The 27,696-nt window shown below is 42.2% G+C and overlaps 1 protein-coding gene across 4 annotated transcripts in view; it reads left to right on the top strand.

Annotated features, from left to right (window-relative positions):
• The window catches only part of LOC149451185 (serine/threonine-protein phosphatase 6 regulatory subunit 1-like), a 280,567-nt gene that overhangs the window by 87,497 nt on the left and 165,374 nt on the right, over positions 1 to 27,696 (top strand). For all 4 annotated transcript variants that reach the window (XM_089691024.1, XM_089691026.1, XM_089691023.1 and 1 more), the window contains exon 6: positions 4,529 to 4,641. In XM_089691024.1, the coding sequence (XP_089547150.1) occupies positions 4,529 to 4,641 (113 nt within the window). The remainder of the gene's footprint in view (positions 1 to 4,528; positions 4,642 to 27,696) is intronic.

Genomic DNA, 27,696 nt, shown 5'->3' on the forward strand with positions numbered 1-27,696 from the left:
TGTGTCCGCAGTCTCTGGTCCATCTCCTGTACTGTGTCCGCAGTCTCTGGTCCATCTCCTGTACTGTGTCCGCAGTCTCTGGTCCATCTCCTGTACTGTGTCCGCAGTCTCTGGTCCATCTCCTGTACTGTGTCCGCAGTCTCTGGTCCATCTCCTGTACTGTGTCCGCAGTCTCTGGTCCATCTCCTGTACTGTGTCCGCAGTCTCTGGTCCATCTCCTGTACTGTGTCCGCAGTCTCTGGTCCATCTCCTGTACTGTGTCCGCAGTCTCTGGTCCATCTCCTGTACTGTGTCCGCAGTCTCTGGTCCATCTCCTGTACTGTGTCCGCAGTCTCTGGTCCATCTCCTGTACTGTGTCCGCAGTCTCTGGTCCATCTCCTGTACTGTGTCCGCAGTCTCTGGTCCATCTCCTGTACTGTGTCCGCAGTCTCTGGTCCATCTCCTGTACTGTGTCCGCAGTCTCTGGTCCATCTCCTGTACTGTGTCCGCAGTCTCTGGTCCATCTCCTGTACTGTGTCCGCAGTCTCTGGTCCATCTCCTGTACTGTGTCCGCAGTCTCTGGTCCATCTCCTGTACTGTGTCCGCAGTCTCTGGTCCATCTCCTGTACTGTGTCCGCAGTCTCTGGTCCATCTCCTGTACTGTGTCCGCAGTCTCTGGTCCATCTCCTGTACTGTGTCCGCAGTCTCTGGTCCATCTCCTGTACTGTGTCCGCAGTCTCTGGTCCATCTCTTGTACTGTGTCTGCAGTCCATTGGTTCAGAATATTTTTTTTTCTTGTTTTTCTCCTCTAAAACCTAGGCGTGTCTTATGGTCAGGTACGTCTTATGGAGTGAAAAATATGGTGCTTTTGTTTTCCAGTGACCTAGAGTTGGCTCATAGAGTTCCAGGCTCTGGAAGGGTCTCGGCAATTTTTTCAACATCTACCCAACTGCCTGACTGACCGCTGGCTCTTATTTTCTCTGCATGGCTGTGAGCCAAAGTCTGCCACTTCTGTCTCCTCCCCAGCCCTGCGCTCCAGTGAGCGCTGGAGGAGCTAACAGAGTTGTGACCAGCAGCCATTGCTCTCTGCTCGATGCAGACCGAGAACTGAGCAATCGGCGGTCATGTAATCTCAGCTGACATCGGACAACTACAGCCTGACACTAATGCTGCAGCATGGGGGTAAGTAAAAAGGTTTTGCTTTTTGTCTTGCGTTTTTGCTGGCCTGCAATCGTGGCTTGACCAGAACATTGGCCTTAATGTATAATTGCAAAACGTTTTGTTTTTATTAGTGGATTAGGATTAGAACACCTGTCAGGTTTTTATTTCTGTCTGTGCTTCTGTTTGGTAGATTCATCCTCTCTATTTTTCATGTTTCATTCTCTGAAAGTGAAAGAAAATCCAAAATTTTAGGTTGTCTCCAGAACTGTAATGGAGGGGAAAACTTCCAATGCGGATGCTAGTTTTGGCGACCATTGTGATAACCAGGGATTCACTCAATTTGGAGGGATTTATTCTTCTTATTGAGGTTATGGGACAGGATGTGTCCCCAATGGGACAAAGATGGCCAAAAACAAAAAAACCTGATGGGTTATACAACTTCCTTACTCTATCCAAAATGGAAATAAAAAGCTTGGGCTTTAGTGCTGCTTTATGCACTTTGAAAGGACAGGTTTCCACCTTGTCAATTCTTTTTCAAAAACCCCTGGCTTCACTCTCCCTTGTTAGAACCTTTATTCAAGGTGTATCCCGCATCTGATCCCCCTTGCAGCATCCTGTGCTTCCTTGTTATCTCAGCTTCGTTCTCTCTGCACTGCAGAAAAACCACCCTTTGAACCCAACAGGCATATCCCTTTAGATGACCTCTCCTCAAAAGTGGTATTTTTGTTTGTTGTCACGTCATTCAGACATGTCCTTGAGTTAGTGCCTCCCATGTAAGGAGCAATTGTTTATTTTTCACAATGTAATCATATACCCAAAACCATCCTTTCGTCCCAAGATGGTACCAGTCTTGTGCCTCAATGAAGACATACCATCCTTCCATATGCCCTGCTCCAAAGCACCCAGTGGTAATCGCTGCCCATTGCCTAGACGCAGTCAGTCTACATCCATGCAACAGCTTAGATCAGGAAGACCGATTCCTTATTTGTCCTTGGGGCCTCAAAAATGACATGCTGCTTCCAAGTCCACCATTGCTCATTGGATAAGACCTCTGATCTCTAGAGCAAATTAGTGGGAGTTTCCTGGGCATTCTGGCATCTGTAGGCCAGCTTTGTAAGTCCTCCACCTTGTTCCTTTTCAAAGTTTTTCCAGGTGAATCTAAATTCTACTGATGCAGCTTTTGGCCGCAATGTTTTTTTTTTTTTTTCTTTAAAGTGCTAGATCAATGCTTTTTTAAATCACTTTTTTTTTTATCTAATGCTTTACATTGTAGAGGAGAGGTGTGGGCTCTTACTGACCCCAGATCTCAGCATAAAGAGGACCTGTTGCTGCTTATTTCTATCACAAGGGATGTTTACATTCCTTGTGATAGGAATAAAATTGATTTAAAAAAAATAAAATAAAGGGACAGTGTAAAAAAATAATGTAATAAAAAAGAATTTTTAAAGTGCCCCGTGCTCATGCGCAGTGTTGAACGCATACGTAGGCCACATGTGCAAACTGTGTTCAAACCACACGTGAGGTATTGCTGCGAACGTCAGAGCAATAATTCTAGCACTAGACCTTCTCTGTAACTTTAAACTGCTAATCTGTAAAAATTTGTAAAGCATCACCCATGGAGATTAAGTACTGTAGTTTGGTGCCATACCAGGAGCATGTGCAATTTTAAAGCAGGAGATGTTGGGTATCTATTTACTCGGCGTAACAGCTTTCGTATTTTGCAAAAAAAATTGGGGCATACAATGTGTGTTGTGTTTTGTTTTTTTTTTTTTTTTACGTCATTAATTCCCCCCCCCCCCCCAAAAAAAAAAATTGCGTTTGAAAAATATATTCATTTTTAAAAACTGTCCAGTTTGGTTTTCGGCCAAGTGTATCCTGATGTTTCGGCACCGGAATTTTCATTTCGGTGCACTAGTAAATAGAAGGTTGGGGAAAACGTTGCCTGGTCTGATGAGCCTCGATTTCAGCTGCAACATTCAGATGGTAGGAACAGAATTTGGAGTAAACACAAAAGCATGTTTCCGTCTAACAGTTCAGGCTGGTGGTGTATTGGTGTGGGGGATATTTTCTTGGCACACTTTGTGCCCCTTAGTACTAATTGAGCATCATTTAAATGCCAAGGCCTACCTGAGTATTGTTTCTGACCATCCCTTTATGACTACAGTGTACACATCTTCTGAAGGCTACTTCCAGTAGGATAATGCACCATGTCACAAAGCTCAAATCATCTCAAACTGGTTTCTTGACCATGGCAATTATTTTACTGTACTCCAATGGCCTCCACAGTCACCAGATCTCAATACAGCAGCTAAGCATCTTTGGGATGTGATGGAACAGGAAATGCGCATTGTGGATGTGAAGATAAGTCTGCAGCAACTGTGTGATGCTATCATGTCAATATGGACCAAAATCGCTGAGGCATGTTTCCAACACCTTGTGGAATCTATGCCTTTAAGAACTAAGGCAATTCTGAAGGCGAAAGGGGTTTAACCCAGTATTAGCAAGGTGTATCTAATAAAGTGGCCAGTGAATGTATAATTTACAGGTAATTCAAAATTCCTTTTTATTTTGTACACAGGGACACAGGTCCTTCCCTTCTGCTTATGATCATGATTGGTACTGCTTTGGTACAAAACTGAGGCATGCTGGTAGTAGGAGGGGTTTCAATCCTACTGTAAGTGACAAAAATAACCAAAGGTTTAGGACTCCAAGAAAATAATTTTGTGGTGTGTGTTTAAAAAAAAAAAAATGCGAAGATTTTTTTACACCTGTATTTCATTCCAGCCTATGAACTATTATTATGCAGTAGAAATAGGGTTCGTTTACTAACCCCAAAAGTTAAGTTTCATGGGCAATAAATCCTACTATTGTAATGAGGTTTACTAATGAAGTTAAAGCGGAAGTTCAGGTTCTCAATCAATATTAACTGTTTTTAATCCTTTTGCTGCTAGCATTAGTAAATAGATCATATTTGCTCGTGGTGTTTTTTTTTTTTTTTGTTTTTTTTTTACAGTTACTTACCTGGGCAATTAATGTAATACATTCCAAGAGTTTTTTAGTAAGGAGAGGGGGGTTTTCTTAGCTATGCACATCCTTTTGTCTCCGTGCCTGAGCCAAGGGCAGATGGATTTCAGGAAGTAAATGCAACATGAAACATCTGCCCTTACTCGAGATTGCAATGACCAGAAATGCTAGGAGGTGTTTTTCAAAGTGATTTATCAGCTAAATAAAGCATGGAGACATGAATGGATGGTAATTTCGCTTTGTATTTTAAAAATAGTGTTTTTGTTTGTGGTGCTTAGATGAAGTGTATTTCAGCTTAAACACTAGAAAACATTGTTAAACTTGAGTTTTAAAACATTTTTATGTTTCTATACTTGTCCTTCAGCAACATTCCAACGCTTCTCAGTCACTGTGCGATATCATTCGTCTGAGCCGTGAACAGATGATCCAGATTCAAGATAGTCCTGAGCCGGACCAGTTATTGGCAACTCTGGAAAAGTAAGACATTGATATTCTGTGGTAAAGTATACAGTACCACAGTGTACAATTGAAACCAGTAATAAAAAAAAACACCTCAGAATCAATATTTTTAGTTGTGATTGGGTGAAAAGTATGCAGGGAAAGAATTTTAAGCTCTTTAGAGCTCTAGTGGGAAGATCATGTTTCTCAACTGGATCTATTCTAGTAGTTTATGAACCTTTTGCTTCATTCATCATAATGAAAAGTAAAAATGAAGGAAATTAGCACAGTGGTGATGTCAGAGACTGAAAGCACAAATCAGTTTGGATTGTGATGGCTCAGATGAATCACATTCTGAAAATGTGCAGTTTGTACAGTTTTATATAGAAGATATCGGATCCATCAGGTATTGTGCCATTCATAAATTCTGGTAATAAAAAAAAGCCAAGAAATTGAACATTAAATCAACAGTATACATTTTAATAAAATGTTATTTCTAAATACCACATTTTATGTGCAAACTGCTGTGGTCACGTGACCCTCGATTCCTTCTCAATAGCATATTGCGAGAGGCGTGGGTGGAGCGAATCTGAAAGCTCAGCATAGTCTGCAAGGTCGGGTAAAGGATGGCTATCAGGGAGAAGACTCTGCCATTCATCCTAGCTGGAGCTGCTCTGCATTGTCAAATGGCATGGAGTCTACTGTTGTCACATAAGGGTTGCCTAGCAGGGGGTACACTTTCTCAGTTGGATCTGCTTTGTGAAGTGGGGCCAAGCCTGCTGACATTGTTTAAGGGGTAGCTAGCAGGGAGAAGACTGTCATTCATCCGTGCTAAAGCATCTCTGCATGAGCAAGTGGGGTGAAGAGGAGGAAAGAGGGAGGAGATGTCAGGTACCTGCTAGAGCCATCTGAAAAGATGATGTAAATCGTCACATGGGTGGCTTCAAGAGCTGAAATGAACAGGTCCATGGCTTCTGAAGAGGAATCTGCCAGAGCATGTGCAATGAGTGTGGCTCCGGAGTATACACAATCACTTTCTATTCCATTGCTACTCTGAATAGGAAGTCGAGTAAAGCTGAAGGATCAACCAGGTATTTACTAGCAAAACGCAGCATGCATAATAGGTAGGTTATGCAGATAGGTACCATATGTTTTACTTAGAATGACCAAAATGAAAATTTAGGATTAGTGACAAAGTGATGAGTGATCAAAGATTGCTGATTGCTCAGGTCTTGGTCTTTAGCAGAGAGCTGGTGACTGCTTCTCCACTCACTGGAACACTGGTTGAGGGGGAGGGAGTGGCTGGCTCAGGCTCTCAGCAGTGTACTGAGAGGCTGACCCAGCTGCCGGTTAGGCATTTGGGTGCATCCCGACATTAAAGTTGGGATCTCTCCAGAGTCTGCACCAGCAGAGTGACGTCCACTTTAGCTTGCTGTTGGCTGAAAAAGTGTCACAGGAGTGCAGAACGAAGTGCACTCCTGTAATAATCCCCAGGAGAAGTGGGACCAAAAGAACTTTGGTCCTACTTGTCCTTTAACTTTATCATAGAAGCTCTATTTTTCTATAAAGTGCCTTATCAATTAGAAAAACTGATTTTCTTTTCTTTATTACCTTAGGCTATTTACAGTATATGTTTCGAACCAAGATTAAGCTAATGGGTTTCAATTTTGCTTTTAGGAACCGTTTAGCAAATGTAGACTTGTAGTTCTTCGCTGTTCCTGTTTGGTGCTGTAGCTGTTAAGAATAATCGGTTTTGTACTGGAAATATTATGGAGAACTGTTTGGTACTGCAGATGTTTGAAGAATCTGGTACTGTAGCCTCAGAGGCTCTGAGGAAAAGGGCACCCCCCCCCCTTGAAACATGGTTGGAACTCATACAGTGGACCAAGTCATGCAGGACACTGTTGACATTGACAGGCTTGAGATTTTATGCTGTTTATGAGTACAGTGCCTTGAAAAAGTATTCATACCCCTTAAAATTTTCCACATTCTGCCCAGCTACCCTGCCCCTGCTGAAGAAAAGCATCTCCACAACATGATACAGCCACCACCATGATTCACGGTGGGGATGGTGTGTTCAGGGTGATGTGCAGTGTTAGTTTTCAGCCACACATTGCGTTTTGCTTTTAAACGAAAAGCATCTGAGCTGAGCACCTTCTTCCACGTTTGCTGTGTCCCCCACATGGCTTCTCACAAAACTGCAAACGGGACTTCTTATGGCTTTCTTTCGACAGTGGCTTTCTTTTTGCCACTCTCAGGGGTGTGGACATTTTTGAAAAAAACTACTTGTTCAGGGACTAAATCGGTGTCCCAATTTACTTGTCCCTCATGATAATCTACTTGTCCAGATAAAATACAATAATTTTAACCAAAACCGTATTTAAATCTGCTTTAAGTAATGTCTGGGGCTTTTAAAAACAAAAAGCGCTTTATGGCAACTTAAACGTTTAATATTCGTAACATTGCACGGTTTATCTCCTCCTCCCCTCCCTACCTGTCTCGAGCGCTGCACCCAGGGACTAGCAGGGAGGAGAGAGACCTTGCAGTGTAATGAGCATCGATTGGGTGCTTGTCAGGAAAGAGGAGTGTAGGGCTTATCCTTTATCCCTTTCGCTGCCAGAGTCGTTTTTTTGCATGTTTAAAAAAATAATTTAGGGCTTGAAGATTACACAATGCTACAAAACATTATATATTTTCTGAAATCAGAGAAAACTGTCAAAAATGCAGTGTCATTTCTTTCCACTGTCAAAAATGCAGTGTCATTTATTTCCACTGTCAAAAATGCAGTGTCATTTCTTTCCACTGTCAAAAATGCAGTGTCATTTCTTTCCAGTGTCAAAAATGCTGTGTCATTTCTTTCCAGTGTCAAAAATGCAGTGTCATTTCTTTCCACTGTCAAAAATGCAGTGTCATTTCTTGCCAATGTCAAAAATGCAGTGTCATTTTTTTTTTATTTCCTTTGTCAAAAATGCAGTCATTATTTTTTTTTGCCACTATCAAAAATGCAGTGTCATTTTTTTGCCACTATCAAAAATGCAGTGTCATTTTTTTGCCACTGTCTGCATTTTTGACAGTTGCAAAACAATGACAGTTATTTTCGACAGTTGGAAAATGACACTGCATTTTTGGCAGTGGAAATAAATGACACTGCATTTTTTGGCAGTGGAAATAAATGACACTGCATTTTTGGCAGTGGCAAAAAATGACACTGCATTTTTGGCAGTGGGAAAAAAATGACACTGCATTTTTGACAGTGGCAAATAAATGACACTGCATTTTTGACAGTGGCAAATAAATGACACTGCATTTTAGGCAGTGGGGAAAAAATGACACTGCATTTTTGACAGTGGCAAAAAATGAGTTATTTTCAGTAGTTGAAAAATGAGTTATTTTTGACATTTGGAAAATGACAATGCATTTTTGACAGTTGGAAAATGACACTGCATTTTTAGCAGCGGCAAAAAAAAAAGACACTGCATTGGCAGCGGCAAAAAAAATGACACTGCATTATTGGCAGCGGCAAAAAAAATCACTGCATTTTTGGCAGCGGCAAAAAAAATCACTGCATTTTTGGCAGCGGCAAAAAAATGACACTGTATTATTGGCAGTGGCAAAAAATGACAGTTATTTTAAAATAACAGTTGGAAAATGGCAGTTATTTTTGACAGTTGGAAAATTGCAGTTGGAAAATGACAATGGATTTTTGACAGTGGCAAAAATGATACTGCATTTTGGAAGTGCCAAAAAATGAGTTATTTTCAGTAGTTGGAAAATGGCAATGCATTTTTGACAGTCACAACAAAATGACAATGCATTTTTGACAGTGGCAAAAAATGACACTGCATTTTTGACAGTGACAAAAAGACACTGTATTTTTGACAGTGACAAAAATGATACTGCATTCTTGACAGTGGCAAAAAAAATTACCCTGCATTTTTGAAGGGCAAAAAAATGACACTGCATTTTTGAAAGGGGCAAAAAAAAAAAAATGACACTGCATTTTTGACAGTGGAAAAAATAGATGGCACTGCATTTATTGACAGTGGAAAAAATTACACTGCATTTATTGACAGTGGAAAAAAAATGACACTGCATTTTTGACAGTTGAAAAATGACACTGCATTTGTGACCATGACAAAAATGACACTGCATTTTTGGAAGTGGCAAAAAATGACAGTTATTTTAAACAGTTGGAAAATGACAGTTGAAAAATGAGGTATTTTTGACGGTGGTAAATATGACACTGCATTTTTGACAGTGGCAAAAAAAAGACTGCATTTTTGAAAGTTGGAAAATGACAGTTATTTTAAACAGTTGGAAAATGGCAGTTGGAAAATGACAATGCATTTTTGACAGTGGCAAAAAACAAAACAAAACTTGACACTGCATTTTTGACAGTGGAAAAATAAATAAAGACACTGCATTTTTGACAGTGGCAAGAAAGACACTGCATTGTTGACGGTGGCAAAAAAGACACCGCATTTTTGACAGTGGCAAAAAAAATACACTTCATTTTGATGGTGGCAAAAATGACACTGCATTTTTTTCAGTGGCAAAAAAGACACCGCATTTTTGACGGTGGCAAAAGACACCGCATTTTTGACGGTGGCAAAAAAGACACCGCATTTTTGACGGTGGCAAAAAAGACACCGCATTTTTGACGGTGGCAAAAAAGACACCGCATTTTTGACGGTGGCAAAAAAGACACCGCATTTTTGACGGTGGCAAAAAAGACACCGCATTTTTGACGGTGGCAAAAAAGACACCGCATTTTTGACGGTGGCAAAAAAGACACCGCGTTTTTGACGGTGGCAAAAAAGACACCGCGTTTTTGACGGTGGCAAAAAAAGACACCACGTTTTTGACGGTGGCAAAAAAGACACCGCGTTTTTGACGGTGGCAAAAAAGACACCGCGTTTTTGACGGTGGCAAAAAAGACACCGCATTTTTGACGGTGGCAAAAAAGACACCGCATTTTTGACAGTGGCAAAAAAGACACCGCATTTTTGACAGTGGCAAAAAGACACCGCATTTTTGACAGTGGCAAAAAGACACCGCATTTTTGACAGTGGCAAAAAGACACAGCATTTTTGACAGTGGCAAAAAAGACACCGCATTTTTGACAGTTTTGAAAAATGAGCTATTTTCAACAGTTGGAAAATGGAAGTTGGGAAATGATTAAATTTTGACAGTTGGACAATGACAGTTATTTTTGACCGTTGAAAAGACACCGCATTTTTGACGGTGGCTAAAAAGACTCCGCATTTTTGACGGTGGCAAAAAAATGACTGCATATTTGACGGTGGCAAAAAAATGACAGTGCCTTTTTGACGGTGGCAAAAAAATGACAGTGCCTTTTTGACGGTGGCAAAAAAATGACAGTGCCTTTTTGACGGTGGCAAAAAAATGACAGTGCATTTTTGACGGTGGCAAAAAAAGGACAGTGCATTTTTGACGGTGGCAAAAAAGACACCGCATTTTTGACGGTGGCAAAAAAGACACCGCATTTTTGACGGTGGCAAAAAAGACACCGCATTTTTGACGGTGGCAAAAAAGACACCGCATTTTTGACGGTGGCAAAAAAGACACCGCATTTTTGACGGTGGCAAAAAAGACACCGCATTTTTGACGGTGGCAAAAAAACCCCCCAAAAAACAAATGACAATGCATTTTTGACAGTAACAAATAATGACACTGTGTTTTTGACAGTGGGGAAAAATGAGCTATTTTCAACAGTTGGAAAATGGAAGTTGGGAAATGATTTAATTTTGACAGTTGGACAATGACAGTTATTTTTGACCGTTGAAAATTGACATTCTGCATTTTTGACAGTGGCAAGAAAAATACACTTCATTTTGACAGTTGCAAAAAATTACACTGAATTTTTGACAGTGGAAAAAATAAATAAAAAAATGACACTGCATTTTTGACACTGGCAAAAAAAGACACTGCATGTTTCATAGTGGCAAAAAAAAAAGACACTATGTTTGACAGTGGCAAAAACCCCCCCAAAAAAAATGACACTGCATTTTTGACAGTGACAAAAAAAAATGACACTGCATTGACAGTGACAAAAAAATGAAACTGCATTTTTGACAGTGACAAAAAAATGACACTGCATTTTTGACAGTGGGGAAAAAGTGACACGGCATTTTTGACAGTGGCAAAAAAATGACTGCATTTTTAACAGTGGCAAAAAAATGACAGTGCATTTTTGACAGTGGCAAAAAAATGACTGCATTTTTAACAGTGGCAAAAAAATGACAGTGCATTTTTGACAGTGGCAAAAAAGACATCGCATTTTTGACATTGGCAAAAAAAATTACACTGCATTTTGACAGTTGTGGAAAATAAAAATGCATTTTTGACAGTGGCAAAAAAATGCATTTTTGACAGTGGCAAAAAAGACACCGCATTTTTGACGGTGGCAAAAAAGACACCGCATTTTTGACGGTGGCAAAAAAGACACCGCATTTTTGACGGTGCAAAAAAGACACCGCATTTTTGACGGTGGCAAAAATGACACCGCATTTTTGACGGTGGGAAAAAAGGCACCGCATTTTTGACAGTGGCCAAAAAGACACCGCATTTTTTGACAGTGGCTAAAAAGACACCGCATTTTTGACAGTGGCCAAAAAGACACCGCATTTTTTGACGGTGGCAAAAAAGACACCGCATTTTTGACGGTGGCCAAAAAGACACCGCATTTTTGACGGTGGCAAAAAAGACACCGCATTTTTGACGGTGGCAAAAAAGACACCGCATTTTTGACGGTGGCAAAAAAGACACCGCATTTTTGACGGTGGCCAAAAAGACACCGCATTTTTGACGGTGGCCAAAAAAAGACACCGCATTTTTGAGGGGCAAATAAGACACCGCATTTTTGACGGTGGCAAAAAAGACACCGCATTTTTGACGGTGGCAAAAAGACACCGCATTTTTGACGGTGGCAAAAAAGACACCGCATTTTTGACGGTGGCAAAAAAGACACCGCATTTTTGACGGTGGCAAAAAAGACACCGCATTTTTGACGGTGGCAAAAAAGACACCGCATTTTTGACGGTGGCAAAAAAGACACCGCATTTTTGACGGTGGCAAAAAAGACACCGCATTTTTGACGGTGGCAAAAAAGACACCGCATTTTTGACGGTGGCAAAAAAGACACCGCATTTTTGACGGTGGCAAAAAAGACACCGCATTTTTGACGGTGGCAAAAAAGACACCGCATTTTTGACGGTGGCAAAAAAGACACCGCATTTTTGACGGTGGCAAAAAAGACACCGCATTTTTGACGGTGGCAAAAAAGACGCCGCATTTTTGACGGTGGCAAAAAAGACGCCGCATTTTTGACGGTGGCAAAAAAAAGACACTGCATTTTTGACGGTGGCAAAAAAAAAGACACTGCATTTTTGACAGTTTTGAAAAATGAGCTATTTTCAATAGTTGGAAAATGGAAGTTGGGAAATGATTTAATTTTGACAGTTGGACAATGACAGTTATTTTTGACCGTTGAAAAATGACATTCTGCATTTTTGACAGTGGCAAAAAAAATACACTTTATTTTGACAGTTGCAAAAAATGACACTATTTTTGACTGTGGCAAAAAAATGACAGTGCATTTTTGACTGTGGAAAAAAAAATGACTGCGTTTTTAACAGTGGCAAAAAAGACACCGCGTTTTTGACAGTGGCAAAAAAGACACCGCGTTTTTGACAGTGGCAAAAAAGACACCGCGTTTTTGACAGTGGCAAAAAAGACACCGCGTTTTTTACAGTGGCAGAAAAGACCGCGTTTTTGACGGTGGCAAAAAAGACACCGCGTTTTTGACGGTGGCAAAAAAAGACACCGCGTTTTTGACGGTGGCAAAAAAAGACACCGCGTTTTTGACGGTGGCAAAAAAAGACACCGCGTTTTTGACGGTGGCAAAAAAAGACACCGCGTTTTTGACGGTGGCAAAAAAAAGACACCGCGTTTTTGACGGTGGCAAAAAAGACACCGCGTTTTTGACGGTGGCAAAAAAGACACCGCGTTTTTGACGGTGGCAAAAAAGACACCGCGTTTTTGACGGTGGCAAAAAAGACACCGCGTTTTTGACGGTGGCAAAAAAGACACCGCGTTTTTGACGGTGGCAAAAAAGACACCGCGTTTTTGACGGTGGCAAAAAAGACACCGCGTTTTTGACGGTGGCAAAAAAGACACCGCGTTTTTGACGGTGGCAAAAAAGACACCGCGTTGACAGTTGGAAAAAATGACAGTGCATTTTTGACTGTGGCTAAAAAGACACCACGTTTTTGACGGTGGCAAAAAAGACACCGCGTTTTTGACGGTGGCAAAAAAGACACCGCGTTTTTGACGGTGGCAAAAAAGACACCGCGTTTTTGACGGTGGCAAAAAAGACACCGCGTTTTTGACGGTGGCAAAAAAGACACCGCGTTTTTGACGGTGGCAAAAAAGACACCGCGTTTTTGACGGTGGCAAAAAAGACACCGCGTTTTTGACGGTGGCAAAAAAGACACCGCGTTTTTGACGGTGGCAAAAAAGACACCGCGTTTTTGACGGTGGCAAAAAAAGACACCGCGTTTTTGACGGTGGCAAAAAAAGACACCGCGTTTTTGACGGTGGCAAAAAAAAGACACCGCGTTTTTGACTGTGGCAAAAAAAGACACCGCGTTTTTGACGGTGGCAAAAAAAAGACACCGCGTTTTTGACGGTGGCAAAAAAAAGACACCGCGTTTTTGACGGTGGCAAAAAAAAGACACCGCGTTTTTGACGGTGGCAAAAAAAAGACACCGCGTTTTTGACGGTGGCAAAAAAAAGACACCGCGTTTTTGACGGTGGCAAAAAAAAGACACCGCGTTTTTGACGGTGGCAAAAAAAAGACACCGCGTTTTTGACGGTGGCAAAAAAAAGACACCGCGTTTTTGACGGTGGCAAAAAAAAGACACCGCGTTTTTGACGGTGGCAAAAAAAAGACACCGCGTTTTTGACGGTGGCAAAAAAAAGACACCGCGTTTTTGACGGTGGCAAAAAAAAGACACCGCGTTTTTGACGGTGGCAAAAAAAAGACACCGCGTTTTTGACGGTGGCAAAAAAAAGACACCGCGTTTTTGACGGTGGCAAAAAAAAGACACCGCGTTTTTGACGGTGGCAAAAAAAAGACACCGCGTTTTTGACGGTGGCAAAAAAAAGACACCGCGTTTTTGACGGTGGCAAAAAAAACAAATGACACTGCATTTTTGACAGGGAAAAAAATAAAAAAGACACTGCATGTTTGACAGTGGCAAAAAAAAAAGACACTGTATGTTTGATAGTGGCAAAAAAAAACCCCAAAAAACATGACAATGCATTTTTGACAGTAACAAATAATGACACTGCATTTTCTACAGTGGCAAAAAATGACACTGTGTTTTTGACAGTGGGGAAAAATGAGCTATTTTCAACAGTTGGAAAATGGAAGTTGGGAAATGATTTAATTTTGACAGTTGGACAATGACAGTTATTTTTGACCGTTGAAAATTGACATTCTGCATTTTTGACAGTGGCAACAAAAATACACTTCATTTTGACAGTTGGAAAAAATGACACTGTTTTTTTGACAGTGGCAAAAAAATGACTGCATTTTTGACAGTGGCAAAAAAGACACCGCATTTTTGACGGTGGCAAAAAAAAAACCACTGCATTTTTGACGGTGGCAAAAAAAAACCACCGCATTTTTGACGGTGGCAAAAAAAACGCAGCATTTTTGACGGTGGCAAAATAGACGCCGCATTTTTGACGGTGGCTAAATAGACGCCGCATTTTTGACGGTGGCTAAATAGACGCCGCATTTTTGACGGTGGCTAAATAGACGCCGCATTTTTGACGGTGGCTAAATAGACGCCGCATTTTTGACGGTGGCTAAATAGACGCCGCATTTTTGACGGTGGCTAAATAGACGCCGCATTTTTGACGGTGGCTAAATAGACGCCGCATTTTTGACGGTGGCCAAAAAGACACCGCATTTTTGACGGTGGCCAAAAAGACACCGCATTTTTGACGGTGGCCAAAAAGACACCGCATTTTTGACGGTGGCAAAAAAGACACCGCATTTTTGACGGTGGCAAAAAAGACACCGCATTTTTGACGGTGGCCAAAAAGACACCGCATTTTTGACGGTGGCAAAAAAGACGCCGCATTTTTGACGGTGGCAAAAAAGACGCCGCATTTTTGACGGTGGCAAAAAAGACGCCGCATTTTTGACGGTGGCAAAAAAGACGCCGCATTTTTGACGGTGGCAAAAAAGACGCCGCATTTTTGACGGTGGCAAAAAAGACGCCGCATTTTTGACGGTGGCAAAAAAGACGCCGCATTTTTGACGGTGGCAAAAAGGACGCCGCATTTTTGACGGTGGCAAAAAAGACATCGCATTTTTGACATTGGCAAAAAAAATTACACTGCATTTTTGACAGTTGTGGAAAATAAAAATGCATTTTTGACAGTGGCAAAAAAATGCATTTTTGACGGTGGCAAAAAAGACACCGCATTTTTGACGGTGGCTAAATAGACGCCGCATTTTTGACGGTGGCTAAATAGACGCCGCATTTTTGACGGTGGCTAAATAGACGCCGCATTTTTGACGGTGGCTAAATAGACGCCGCATTTTTGACGGTGGCAAAAAAGACGCCGCATTTTTGACGGTGGCAAAAAAGACACCGCATTTTTGACGGTGGCCAAAAAGACACCGCATTTTTGACGGTGGCCAAAAAGACACCGCATTTTTGACGGTGGCCAAAAAGACACCGCATTTTTGACGGTGGCAAAAAAGACACCGCATTTTTGACGGTGGCAAAAAAGACACCGCATTTTTGACATTGGCAAAAAAAATTACACTGCATTTTTGACAGTTGTGGAAAATAAAAATGCATTTTTGACAGTGGCAAAAAAATGCATTTTTGACAGTGGCAAAAAAGACACCGCATTTTTGACGGTGGCAAAAAAGACACCGCATTTTTGACGGTGGCAAAAAAGACGCCGCATTTTTGACGGTGGCAAAAAAGACGCCGCATTTTTGACGGTGGCAAAAAAGACGCCGCATTTTTGACGGTGGCAAAAAAGACGCCGCATTTTTGACGGTGGCAAAAAAGACACTGCATTTTTGACGGTGGCAAAAAAAAAGACACTGCATTTTTGACGGTGGCAAAAAAAAAGACACTGCATTTTTGACAGTTTTGAAAAATGAGCTATTTTCAATAGTTGGAAAATGGAAGTTGGGAAATGATTTAATTTTGACAGTTGGACAATGACAGTTATTTTTGACCGTTGAAAAATGACATTCTGCATTTTTGACAGTGGCAAAAAAAATACACTTTATTTTGACAGTTGCAAAAAATGACACTATTTTTGACTGTGGCAAAAAAATGACAGTGCATTTTTGACTGTGGAAAAAAAAATGACTGCGTTTTTAACAGTGGCAAAAAAGACACCGCGTTTTTGACAGTGGCAAAAAAGACACCGCGTTTTTGACAGTGGCAAAAAAGACACCGCGTTTTTGACAGTGGCAAAAAAGACACCGCGTTTTTTACAGTGGCAGAAAAGACCGCGTTTTTGACGGTGGCAAAAAAGACACCGCGTTTTTGACGGTGGCAAAAAAAGACACCGCGTTTTTGACGGTGGCAAAAAAAGACACCGCGTTTTTGACGGTGGCAAAAAAAGACACCGCGTTTTTGACGGTGGCAAAAAAAGACACCGCGTTTTTGACGGTGGCAAAAAAAGACACCGCGTTTTTGACGGTGGCAAAAAAAAGACACCGCGTTTTTGACGGTGGCAAAAAAGACACCGCGTTTTTGACGGTGGCAAAAAAGACACCGCGTTTTTGACGGTGGCAAAAAAGACACCGCGTTTTTGACGGTGGCAAAAAAGACACCGCGTTTTTGACGGTGGCAAAAAAGACACCGCGTTTTTGACGGTGGCAAAAAAGACACCGCGTTTTTGACGGTGGCAAAAAAGACACCGCGTTGACAGTTGGAAAAAATGACAGTGCATTTTTGACTGTGGCTAAAAAGACACCACGTTTTTGACGGTGGCAAAAAAGACACCGCGTTTTTGACGGTGGCAAAAAAGACACCGCGTTTTTGACGGTGGCAAAAAAGACACCGCGTTTTTGACGGTGGCAAAAAAGACACCGCGTTTTTGACGGTGGCAAAAAAGACACCGCGTTTTTGACGGTGGCAAAAAAGACACCGCGTTTTTGACGGTGGCAAAAAAAGACACCGCGTTTTTGACGGTGGCAAAAAAAGACACCGCGTTTTTGACGGTGGCAAAAAAAGACACCGCGTTTTTGACGGTGGCAAAAAAAAGACACCGCGTTTTTGACGGTGGCAAAAAAAAGACACCGCGTTTTTGACGGTGGCAAAAAAGACACCGCGTTTTTGACGGTGGCAAAAAAAGACACCGCGTTTTTGACGGTGGCAAAAAAAGACACCGCGTTTTTGACGGTGGCAAAAAAAGACACCGCGTTTTTGACGGTGGCAAAAAAAGACACCGCGTTTTTGACGGTGGCAAAAAAAGACACCGCGTTTTTGACGGTGGCAAAAAAGACACCGCGTTTTTGACGGTGGCAAAAAAGACACCGCGTTTTTGACGGTGGCAAAAAAGACACCGCGTTTTTGACGGTGGCAAAAAAGACACCGCGTTTTTGACGGTGGCAAAAAAGACACCGCGTTTTTGACGGTGGCAAAAAAGACACCGCGTTTTTGACGGTGGCAAAAAAGACACCGCGTTTTTGACGGTGGCAAAAAAGACACCGCGTTTTTGACGGTGGCAAAAAAGACACCGCGTTTTTGACGGTGGCAAAAAAAGACACCGCGTTTTTGACGGTGGCAAAAAAAGACACCGCGTTTTTGACGGTGGCAAAAAAAAGACACCGCGTTTTTGACGGTGGCAAAAAAAAGACACCGCGTTTTTGACGGTGGCAAAAAAAAGACACCGCGTTTTTGACGGTGGCAAAAAAAAGACACCGCGTTTTTGACGGTGGCAAAAAAAAGACACCGCGTTTTTGACGGTGGCAAAAAAAAGACACCGCGTTTTTGACGGTGGCAAAAAAAAGACACCGCGTTTTTGACGGTGGCAAAAAAAAGACACCGCGTTTTTGACGGTGGCAAAAAAAAGACACCGCGTTTTTGACGGTGGCAAAAAAAAGACACCGCGTTTTTGACGGTGGCAAAAAAAAGACACCGCGTTTTTGACGGTGGCAAAAAAAAGACACCGCGTTTTTGACGGTGGCAAAAAAAAGACACCGCGTTTTTGACGGTGGCAAAAAAAAGACACCGCGTTTTTGACGGTGGCAAAAAAAAGACACCGCGTTTTTGACGGTGGCAAAAAAAAGACACCGCGTTTTTGACGGTGGCAAAAAAAAGACACCGCGTTTTTGACGGTGGCAAAAAAAACAAATGACACTGCATTTTTGACAGGGAAAAAAATAAAAAAGACACTGCATGTTTGACAGTGGCAAAAAAAAAAGACACTGTATGTTTGATAGTGGCAAAAAAACCCCCCAAAAAACATGACAATGCATTTTTGACAGTAACAAATAATGACACTGCATTTTCTACAGTGGCAAAAAATGACACTGTGTTTTTGACAGTGGGGAAAAATGAGCTATTTTCAACAGTTGGAAAATGGAAGTTGGGAAATGATTTAATTTTGACAGTTGGACAATGACAGTTATTTTTGACCGTTGAAAATTGACATTCTGCATTTTTGACAGTGGCAAAAAAAATACACTTCATTTTGACAGTGGCAAAAAAATGACTGCATTTTTGACAGTGGCAAAAAAATGACTGCATTTTTGACAGTGGCAAAAAAGACACCGCGTTTTTGACGGTGGCAAAAAAGACGCCGCGTTTTTGACGGTGGCAAAAAAGGCGCCGCGTTTTTGACGGTGGCAAAAAAGGCGCCGCGTTTTTGACGGTGGCAAAAAAGGCGCCGCGTTTTTGACGGTGGCAAAAATGACGCCGCATTTTTGACGGCAAAAATGACGCCGCGTTTTTGACGACGGCAAAAATGACGCCGCGTTTTTGACGGCAAAAAAGACGCCGCGTTTTTGACGGTGGCAAAAAAGACACCGCGTTTTTGACGGTGGCAAAAAAAGACACCGCGTTTTTGACGGTGGCAAAAAAGACACCGCGTTTTTGACGGTGGCAAAAAAGACACCGCGTTTTTGACGGTGGCAAAAAAGACACCGCGTTTTTGACGGTGGCAAAAAAGACACCGCGTTTTTGACGGTGGCAAAAAAGACACCGCGTTTTTGACGGTGGCAAAAAAGACACCGCGTTGACAGTTGGAAAAAATGACAGTGCATTTTTGACTGTGGCTAAAAAGACACCGCGTTTTTGACGGTGGCAAAAAAAGACACCGCGTTTTTGACGGTGGCAAAAAAAGACACCGCGTTTTTGACGGTGGCAAAAAAAGACACCGCGTTTTTGACGGTGGCAAAAAAAAGACACCGCGTTTTTGACGGTGGCAAAAAAAAGACACCGCGTTTTTGACGGTGGCAAAAAAAAGACACCGCGTTTTTGACGGTGGCAAAAAAAAGACACCGCGTTTTTGACGGTGGCAAAAAAAAGACACCGCGTTTTTGACGGTGGCAAAAAAAAGACACCGCGTTTTTGACGGTGGCAAAAAAAACAAATGACACTGCATTTTTGACAGGGAAAAAAATAAAAAAGACACTGCATGTTTGACAGTGGCAAAAAAAAAAGACACTGTATGTTTGATAGTGGCAAAAAAAAACCCCAAAAAACATGACAATGCATTTTTGACAGTAACAAATAATGACACTGCATTTTCTACAGTGGCAAAAAATGACACTGTGTTTTTGACAGTGGGGAAAAATGAGCTATTTTCAACAGTTGGAAAATGGAAGTTGGGAAATGATTTAATTTTGACAGTTGGACAATGACAGTTATTTTTGACCGTTGAAAATTGACATTCTGCATTTTTGACAGTGGCAAAAAAAATACACTTCATTTTGACAGTGGCAAAAAAATGACTGCATTTTTGACAGTGGCAAAAAAGACACCGCGTTTTTGACGGTGGCAAAAAAGACGCCGCGTTTTTGACGGTGGCAAAAAAGGCGCCGCGTTTTTGACGGTGGCAAAGAAGGCGCCGCGTTTTTGACGGTGGCAAAAAAGGCGCCGCGTTTTTGACGGTGGCAAAAATGACGCCGCATTTTTGACGGCAAAAATGACGCCGCGTTTTTGACGACGGCAAAAATGACGCCGCGTTTTTGACGGCAAAAAAGACGCCGCGTTTTTGACGGTGGCAAAAAAGACACCGCGTTTTTGACGGTGGCAAAAAAAGACACCGCGTTTTTGACGGTGGCAAAAAAGACACCGCGTTTTTGACGGTGGCAAAAAGGACACCGCGTTTTTGACGGTGGCAAAAAAGACACCGCGTTTTTGACGGTGGCAAAAAAGACACCGCGTTTTTGACGGTGGCAAAAAAGACACCGCGTTTTTGACGGTGGCAAAAAAGACACCGCGTTTTTGACGGTGGCAAAAAAGACACCGCGTTTTTGACGGTGGCAAAAAAGACACCGCGTTGACAGTTGGAAAAAATGACAGTGCATTTTTGACTGTGGCTAAAAAGACACCGCGTTTTTGACGGTGGCAAAAAAAGACACCGCGTTTTTGACGGTGGCAAAAAAAGACACCGCGTTTTTGACGGTGGCAAAAAAAGACACCGCGTTTTTGACGGTGGCAAAAAAAGACACCGCGTTTTTGACGGTGGCAAAAAAAGACACCGCGTTTTTGACGGTGGCAAAAAAAAGACACCGCGTTTTTGACGGTGGCAAAAAAAAGACACCGCGTTTTTGACGGTGGCAAAAAAAAGACACCGCGTTTTTGACGGTGGCAAAAATGACACCGCGTTTTTGACGGTGGCAAAAATGACACCGCATTTTTGACGGTGGCAAAAATGACACCGCATTTTTGACGGTGGCAAAAATGACGCCGCGTTTTTGACGGTGGCAAAAATGACGCCGCGTTTTTGACGGTGGCAAAAATGACGCCGCGTTTTTGACGGTGGCAAAAATGACGCCGCGTTTTTGACGGTGGCAAAAATGACGCCGCGTTTTTGACGGTGGCAAAAAAGACACCGCGTTTTTGACGGTGGCAAAAAAAGACACCGCGTTTTTGACGGTGGCAAAAAAAGACACCGCGTTTTTGACGGTGGCAAAAAAAGACACCGCGTTTTTGACGGTGGCAAAAAAAGACACCGCGTTTTTGACGGTGGCAAAAAAAGACACCGCGTTTTTGACGGTGGCAAAAAAAGACACCGCGTTTTTGACGGTGGCAAAAAAAAGACACCGCGTTTTTGACGGTGGCAAAAAAAAGACACCGCGTTTTTGACGGTGGCAAAAAAAAGACACCGCGTTTTTGACGGTGGCAAAATTGACACCGCGTTTTTGACGGTGGCAAAAATGACACCGCATTTTTGACGGTGGCAAAAATGACACCGCATTTTTGACGGTGGCAAAAATGACGCCGCGTTTTTGACGGTGGCAAAAATGACGCCGCGTTTTTGACGGTGGCAAAAATGACGCCGCGTTTTTGACGGTGGCAAAAATGACGCCGCGTTTTTGACGGTGGCAAAAATGACGCCGCGTTTTTGACGGTGGCAAAAAAGACACCGCGTTTTTGACGGTGGCAAAAAAAAGACACCGCGTTTTTGACGGTGGCAAAAAAAAGACACCGCGTTTTTGACGGTGGCAAAAAAAAGACACCGCGTTTTTGACGGTGGCAAAAAAAAGACACCGCGTTTTTGACGGTGGCAAAAAAAAGACACCGCGTTTTTGACGGTGGCAAAAAAAAGACACCGCGTTTTTGACGGTGGCAAAAAAAAGACACCGCGTTTTTGACGGTGGCAAAAAAAAGACACCGCGTTTTTGACGGTGGCAAAAAAAAGACACCGCGTTTTTGACGGTGGCAAAAAAAAGACACCGCGTTTTTGACGGTGGCAAAAAAAAGACACCGCATTTTTGACGGTGGCAAAAAAAAGACACCGCATTTTTGACAGGGAAAAAAATAAAAAAGACACTGCATGTTTGATAGTGGCAAAAAACCCCCCAAAAAACATGACAATGCATTTTTGACAGTAACAAATAATGACACTGCATTTTCTACAGTGGCAAAAAATGACACTGTGTTTTTGACAGTGGGGAAAAATGAGCTATTTTCAACAGTTGGAAAATGGAAGTTGGGAAATGATTTAATTTTGACAGTTGGACAATGACAGTTATTTTTGACCGTTGAAAATTGACATTCTGCATTTTTGACAGTGGCAAAAAAAATACACTTCATTTTGACAGTGGCAAAAAAATGACTGCATTTTTGACAGTGGCAAAAAAATGACTGCATTTTTGACAGTGGCAAAAAAGACACCGCATTTTTGACGGTGGCAAAAAAGACACCGCATTTTTGACGGTGGCAAAAAAGGCGCCGCGTTTTTGACGGCAAAAATGACGCCGCGTTTTTGACGGCAAAAATGACACCGCGTTTTTGACGGTGGCAAAAATGACGCCGCGTTTTTGACGGCAAAAATGACACCGCGTTTTTGACGGTGGCAAAAATGACGCCGCGTTTTTGACGGTGGCAAAAATGACACCGCGTTTTTGACGGTGGCAAAAATGACGCCGCGTTTTTGACGGTGGCAAAAATGACACCGCGTTTTTGACGGTGGCAAAAATGACGCCGCGTTTTTGACGGTGGCAAAAATGACGCCGCGTTTTTGACGGTGGCAAAAATGACGCTGCGTTTTTGACGGTGGCAAAAATGACGCCGCGTTTTTGACGGTGGCAAAAAAGACACCGCGTTTTTGACGGTGGCAAAAAAAGACACCGCGTTTTTGACGGTGGCAAAAAAAAGACACCGCGTTTTTGACGGTGGCAAAAAAAAGACACCGCGTTTTTGACGGTGGCAAAAAAAAGACACCGCGTTTTTGACGGTGGCAAAAAAAAGACACCGCGTTTTTGACGGTGGCAAAAAAAAGACACCGCGTTTTTGACGGTGGCAAAAAAAAGACACCGCGTTTTTGACGGTGGCAAAAAAAACAAATGACACTGCATTTTTGACAGGGAAAAAAATAAAAAAGACACTGCATGTTTGATAGTGGCAAAAAAACCCCCCAAAAAACATGACAATGCATTTTTGACAGTAACAAATAATGACACTGCATTTTCTACAGTGGCAAAAATGACACCGCATTTTTGACGGTGGCAAAAATGACACCGCATTTTTGACGGTGGCAAAAATGACGCCGCGTTTTTGACGGTGGCAAAAATGACGCCGCGTTTTTGACGGTGGCAAAAATGACGCTGCGTTTTTGACGGTGGCAAAAATGACGCCGCGTTTTTGACGGTGGCAAAAAAGACACCGCGTTTTTGACGGTGGCAAAAAAAGACACCGCGTTTTTGACGGTGGCAAAAAAAAGACACCGCGTTTTTGACGGTGGCAAAAAAAAGACACCGCGTTTTTGACGGTGGCAAAAAAAAGACACCGCGTTTTTGACGGTGGCAAAAAAAAGACACCGCGTTTTTGACGGTGGCAAAAAAAAGACACCGCGTTTTTGACGGTGGCAAAAAAAAGACACCGCGTTTTTGACGGTGGCAAAAAAAACAAATGACACTGCATTTTTGACAGGGAAAAAAATAAAAAAGACACTGCATGTTTGATAGTGGCAAAAAAAACCCCCAAAAAACATGACAATGCATTTTTGACAGTAACAAATAATGACACTGCATTTTCTACAGTGGCAAAAAATGACACTGTGTTTTTGACAGTGGGGAAAAATGAGCTATTTTCAACAGTTGGAAAATGGAAGTTGGGAAATGATTTAATTTTGACAGTTGGACAATGACAGTTATTTTTGACCGTTGAAAATTGACATTCTGCATTTTTGACAGTGGCAAAAAAAATACACTTCATTTTGACAGTGGCAAAAAAATGACTGCATTTTTGACAGTGGCAAAAAAATGACTGCATTTTTGACAGTGGCAAAAAAATGACTGCATTTTTGACAGTGGCAAAAAAGACACCGCATTTTTGACGGTGGCAAAAAAGGCGCCGCGTTTTTGACGGTGGCAAAAATGACGCCGCGTTTTTGACGGCAAAAATGACACCGCGTTTTTGACGGTGGCAAAAATGACGCCGCGTTTTTGACGGTGGCAAAAATGACACCGCATTTTTGACGGTGGCAAAAATGACACCGCATTTTTGACGGTGGCAAAAATGACACCGCATTTTTGACGGTGGCAAAAATGACACCGCATTTTTGACGGTGGCAAAAATGACACCGCGTTTTTGACGGTGGCAAAAATGACACCGCGTTTTTGACGGTGGCAAAAATGACACCGCGTTTTTGACGGTGGCAAAAATGACACCGCATTTTTGACGGTGGCAAAAATGACACCGCGTTTTTGACGGTGGCAAAAATGACACCGCATTTTTGACGGTGGCAAAAATGACACCGCGTTTTTGACGGTGGCAAAAATGACACCGCGTTTTTGACGGTGGCAAAAATGACACCGCGTTTTTGACGGTGGCAAAAATGACGCCGCGTTTTTGACGGTGGCAAAAATGACGCCGCGTTTTTGACGGTGGCAAAAATGACACCGCGTTTTTGACGGTGGCAAAAATGACACCGCGTTTTTGACGGTGGCAAAAATGACACCGCGTTTTTGACGGTGGCAAAAATGACGCCGCATTTTTGACGGTGGCAAAAATGACGCCGCATTTTTGACGGTGGCAAAAATGACGCCGCATTTTTGACGGTGGCAAAAAAGACGCCGCATTTTTGACGGTGGCAAAAAAGACGCCGCATTTTTGACGGTGGCAAAAAAGACGCCGCATTTTTGACGGTGGCAAAAAAGACGCCGCATTTTTGACGGTGGCAAAAAAGACGCCGCATTTTTGACGGTGGCAAAAAAGACGCCGCATTTTTGACGGTGGCAAAAAAGACGCCGCATTTTTGACGGTGGCAAAAAAGACGCCGCATTTTTGACGGTGGCAAAAAAGACGCCGCATTTTTGACGGTGGCAAAAAAGACGCCGCATTTTTGACGGTGGCAAAAAAGACGCCGCATTTTTGACGGTGGCAAAAAAGACGCCGCATTTTTGACGGTGGCAAAAAAGACGCCGCATTTTTGACGGTGGCAAAAGACGCCGCATTTTTGACGGTGGCAAAAAAGACGCCGCATTTTTGACGGTGGCAAAAAAGACGCCGCATTTTTGACGGTGGCAAAAAAGACGCCGCATTTTTGACGGTGGCAAAAAAGACGCCGCATTTTTGACGGTGGCAAAAAAGACGCCGCATTTTTGACGGTGGCAAAAAAGACGCCGCATTTTTGACGGTGGCAAAAAAGACGCCGCATTTTTGACGGTGGCCAAAAAGACATCGCATTTTTGACGGTGGCCAAAAAGACATCGCATTTTTGACGGTGGCCAAAAAGACATCGCATTTTTGACGGTGGCCAAAAAGACACCGCATTTTTGACAGTGGCCAAAAAGACACCGCATTTTTGACAGTGGCCAAAAAGACACCGCATTTTTGACAGTGGCCAAAAAATGACACCGCATTTTTGACAGTGGCCAAAAAATGACACCGCATTTTTGACAGTGGCCAAAAAATGACACCGCATTTTTGACAGTGGCCAAAAAATGACACCGCATTTTTGACAGTGGCCAAAAAATGACACCGCATTTTTGACAGTGGCCAAAAAATGACACCGCATTTTTGACAGTGGCCAAAAAATGACACCGCATTTTTGACAGTGGCCAAAAAATGACACCGCATTTTTGACAGTGGCCAAAAAATGACACCGCATTTTTGACAGTGGCCAAAAAATGACACCGCATTTTTGACAGTGGCCAAAAAATGACACCGCATTTTTGACAGTGGCCAAAAAATGACACCGCATTTTTGACAGTGGCCAAAAAATGACACCGCATTTTTGACAGTGGCCAAAAAATGACACCGCATTTTTGACAGTGGCCAAAAAATGACACCGCATTTTTGACAGTGGCCAAAAAATGACACCGCATTTTTGACAGTGGCCAAAAAATGACACCGCATTTTTGACAGTGGCCAAAAAATGACACCGCATTTTTGACAGTGGCCAAAAAATGACACCGCATTTTTGACAGTGGCCAAAAAATGACACCGCATTTTTGACAGTGGCCAAAAAATGACACCGCATTTTTGACAGTGGCCAAAAAATGACACCGCATTTTTGACAGTGGCCAAAAAATGACACCGCATTTTTGACAGTGGCCAAAAAATGACACCGCATTTTTGACAGTGGCCAAAAAATGACACCGCATTTTTGACAGTGGCCAAAAAATGACACCGCATTTTTGACAGTGGCCAAAAAATGACACCGCATTTTTGACAGTGGCCAAAAAATGACACCGCATTTTTGACAGTGGCCAAAAAATGAATAAAAAAATGACACCGCATTTTTGACAGTGGCCAAAAAAAAAAAGACACTGCATGTTTGACGGTGGGAAAAAAAGACACTGCATGTTTGACGGTGGCAAAAAAAATGACACTGCATGTTTGACTGTGGCAAAAAAAATGACACTGCATTTTTGACAGTTGCGAAAATTGAGCTATTTTCAACAGTTGGGAAATGATTTAATTTTGACAGTTGGACAATGACAGTTATTTTTGACCGTTGAAAAATGACATTCTGCATTTTTGACAGTGGCAAAAAAAATACACTTTATTTTGACACATTGAAAAAAATGACAGTGCATTTTTGACAGTGGCAAAAAAATGACAGTGCATTTTTGACAGTGGCAAAAAAATGACAGTGCATTTTTGACAGTGGCAAAAAAATGACAGTGCATTTTTGACAGTGGCAAAAAAATGACAGTGCATTTTTGACAGTGGCAAAAAAATGACAGTGCATTTTTGACAGTGGCAAAAAAATGACAGTGCATTTTTGACAGTGGCAAAAAAATGACAGTGCATTTTTGACAGTGGCAAAAAAATGACAGTGCATTTTTGACAGTGGCAAAAATGACAGTTATTAAGTGTTCTTATAGAACACTTATTGTTATCTCACAAATATATTCTTATTATAGCCAAATTTGCCACGCTAACTCCTCCCACAGTTTTTACACTACAATGACAAGTAATATATCAAAACGTGAGGATTGTTCCCGATCGGATTGCTATTACTTTGTGGAACGTTTCGCCGAATGGTTCACGAAATATCACGGTTTTTGTGGTGAAATTTTCCCATAGGAATGAATGGAGCAACTAGAGTGGGACATGACAAAGCTGATTTCTAAACTGCCATCACTCTTTCATTTTCAAGCCCACCTACACATTTCTTATATCAAAACGTTCAGCTATCCCTGCTGCTACTAGAAATGTTCACGGCTAAGCCATACTCCTGATAGTTTTCACAATATGACCATTTGTTTGCAACTCACCCCTCCCATTGACTTTCATTGAAACTTCACTCACAGCCACCTGAAATTTTAAAGGACATTTTTAAACTGCGACTGTGCCTTCATTTTTAATATTTCAGAGACATACTATACATCAATGTAGGTCTGTTTCTTGTGATTCTCACAATATAAAGCTCTTCGATGTAGCATTTATACTTTTAAAACTACAAGTGTTTGAAGATGGCAATCGCCAGTGAAGTTGCCAAGTTGGAGCAGTGTGTTTAGAAAAGGCCTTCTCACCTTCCTATGACTGAGTGAGTTGCTATAGCAACCAAAGATGACTCACCAGGCAGCTGAGTTACCAAGTTGAAATGCATTTCTACCTCTATCAGGCTTGCCATGTGCACTGCTTACATTTCATCAATCATTTGGTTAGGGTTGGATGCAAGAACACTTCACACAATTTCCCCAGAAATTGTAGATTTTCTAGTTTTTAACTGAAATCTAATGTCTGCCTGCCTAGCCACCACATTGGACCATTTCAAGGGTAGTGAGTATGTAGCTAGCCAATGAGCTATGATCAGACAGGCTGCTGGGTGGATGCTCTGCATCTAGGATGTCAGCAAGAATAGCAGCTTAGCTGGGCAGTATGAAGTTCCTCC

Source organism: Staurois parvus, unplaced genomic scaffold (genome assembly GCF_062004578.1).
Source record: "Staurois parvus isolate SC_StPar_1 unplaced genomic scaffold, SC_StPar_1.0 ptg000548l, whole genome shotgun sequence".
In the NCBI taxonomy this organism is placed as follows: domain Eukaryota; kingdom Metazoa; phylum Chordata; class Amphibia; order Anura; family Ranidae; genus Staurois; species Staurois parvus.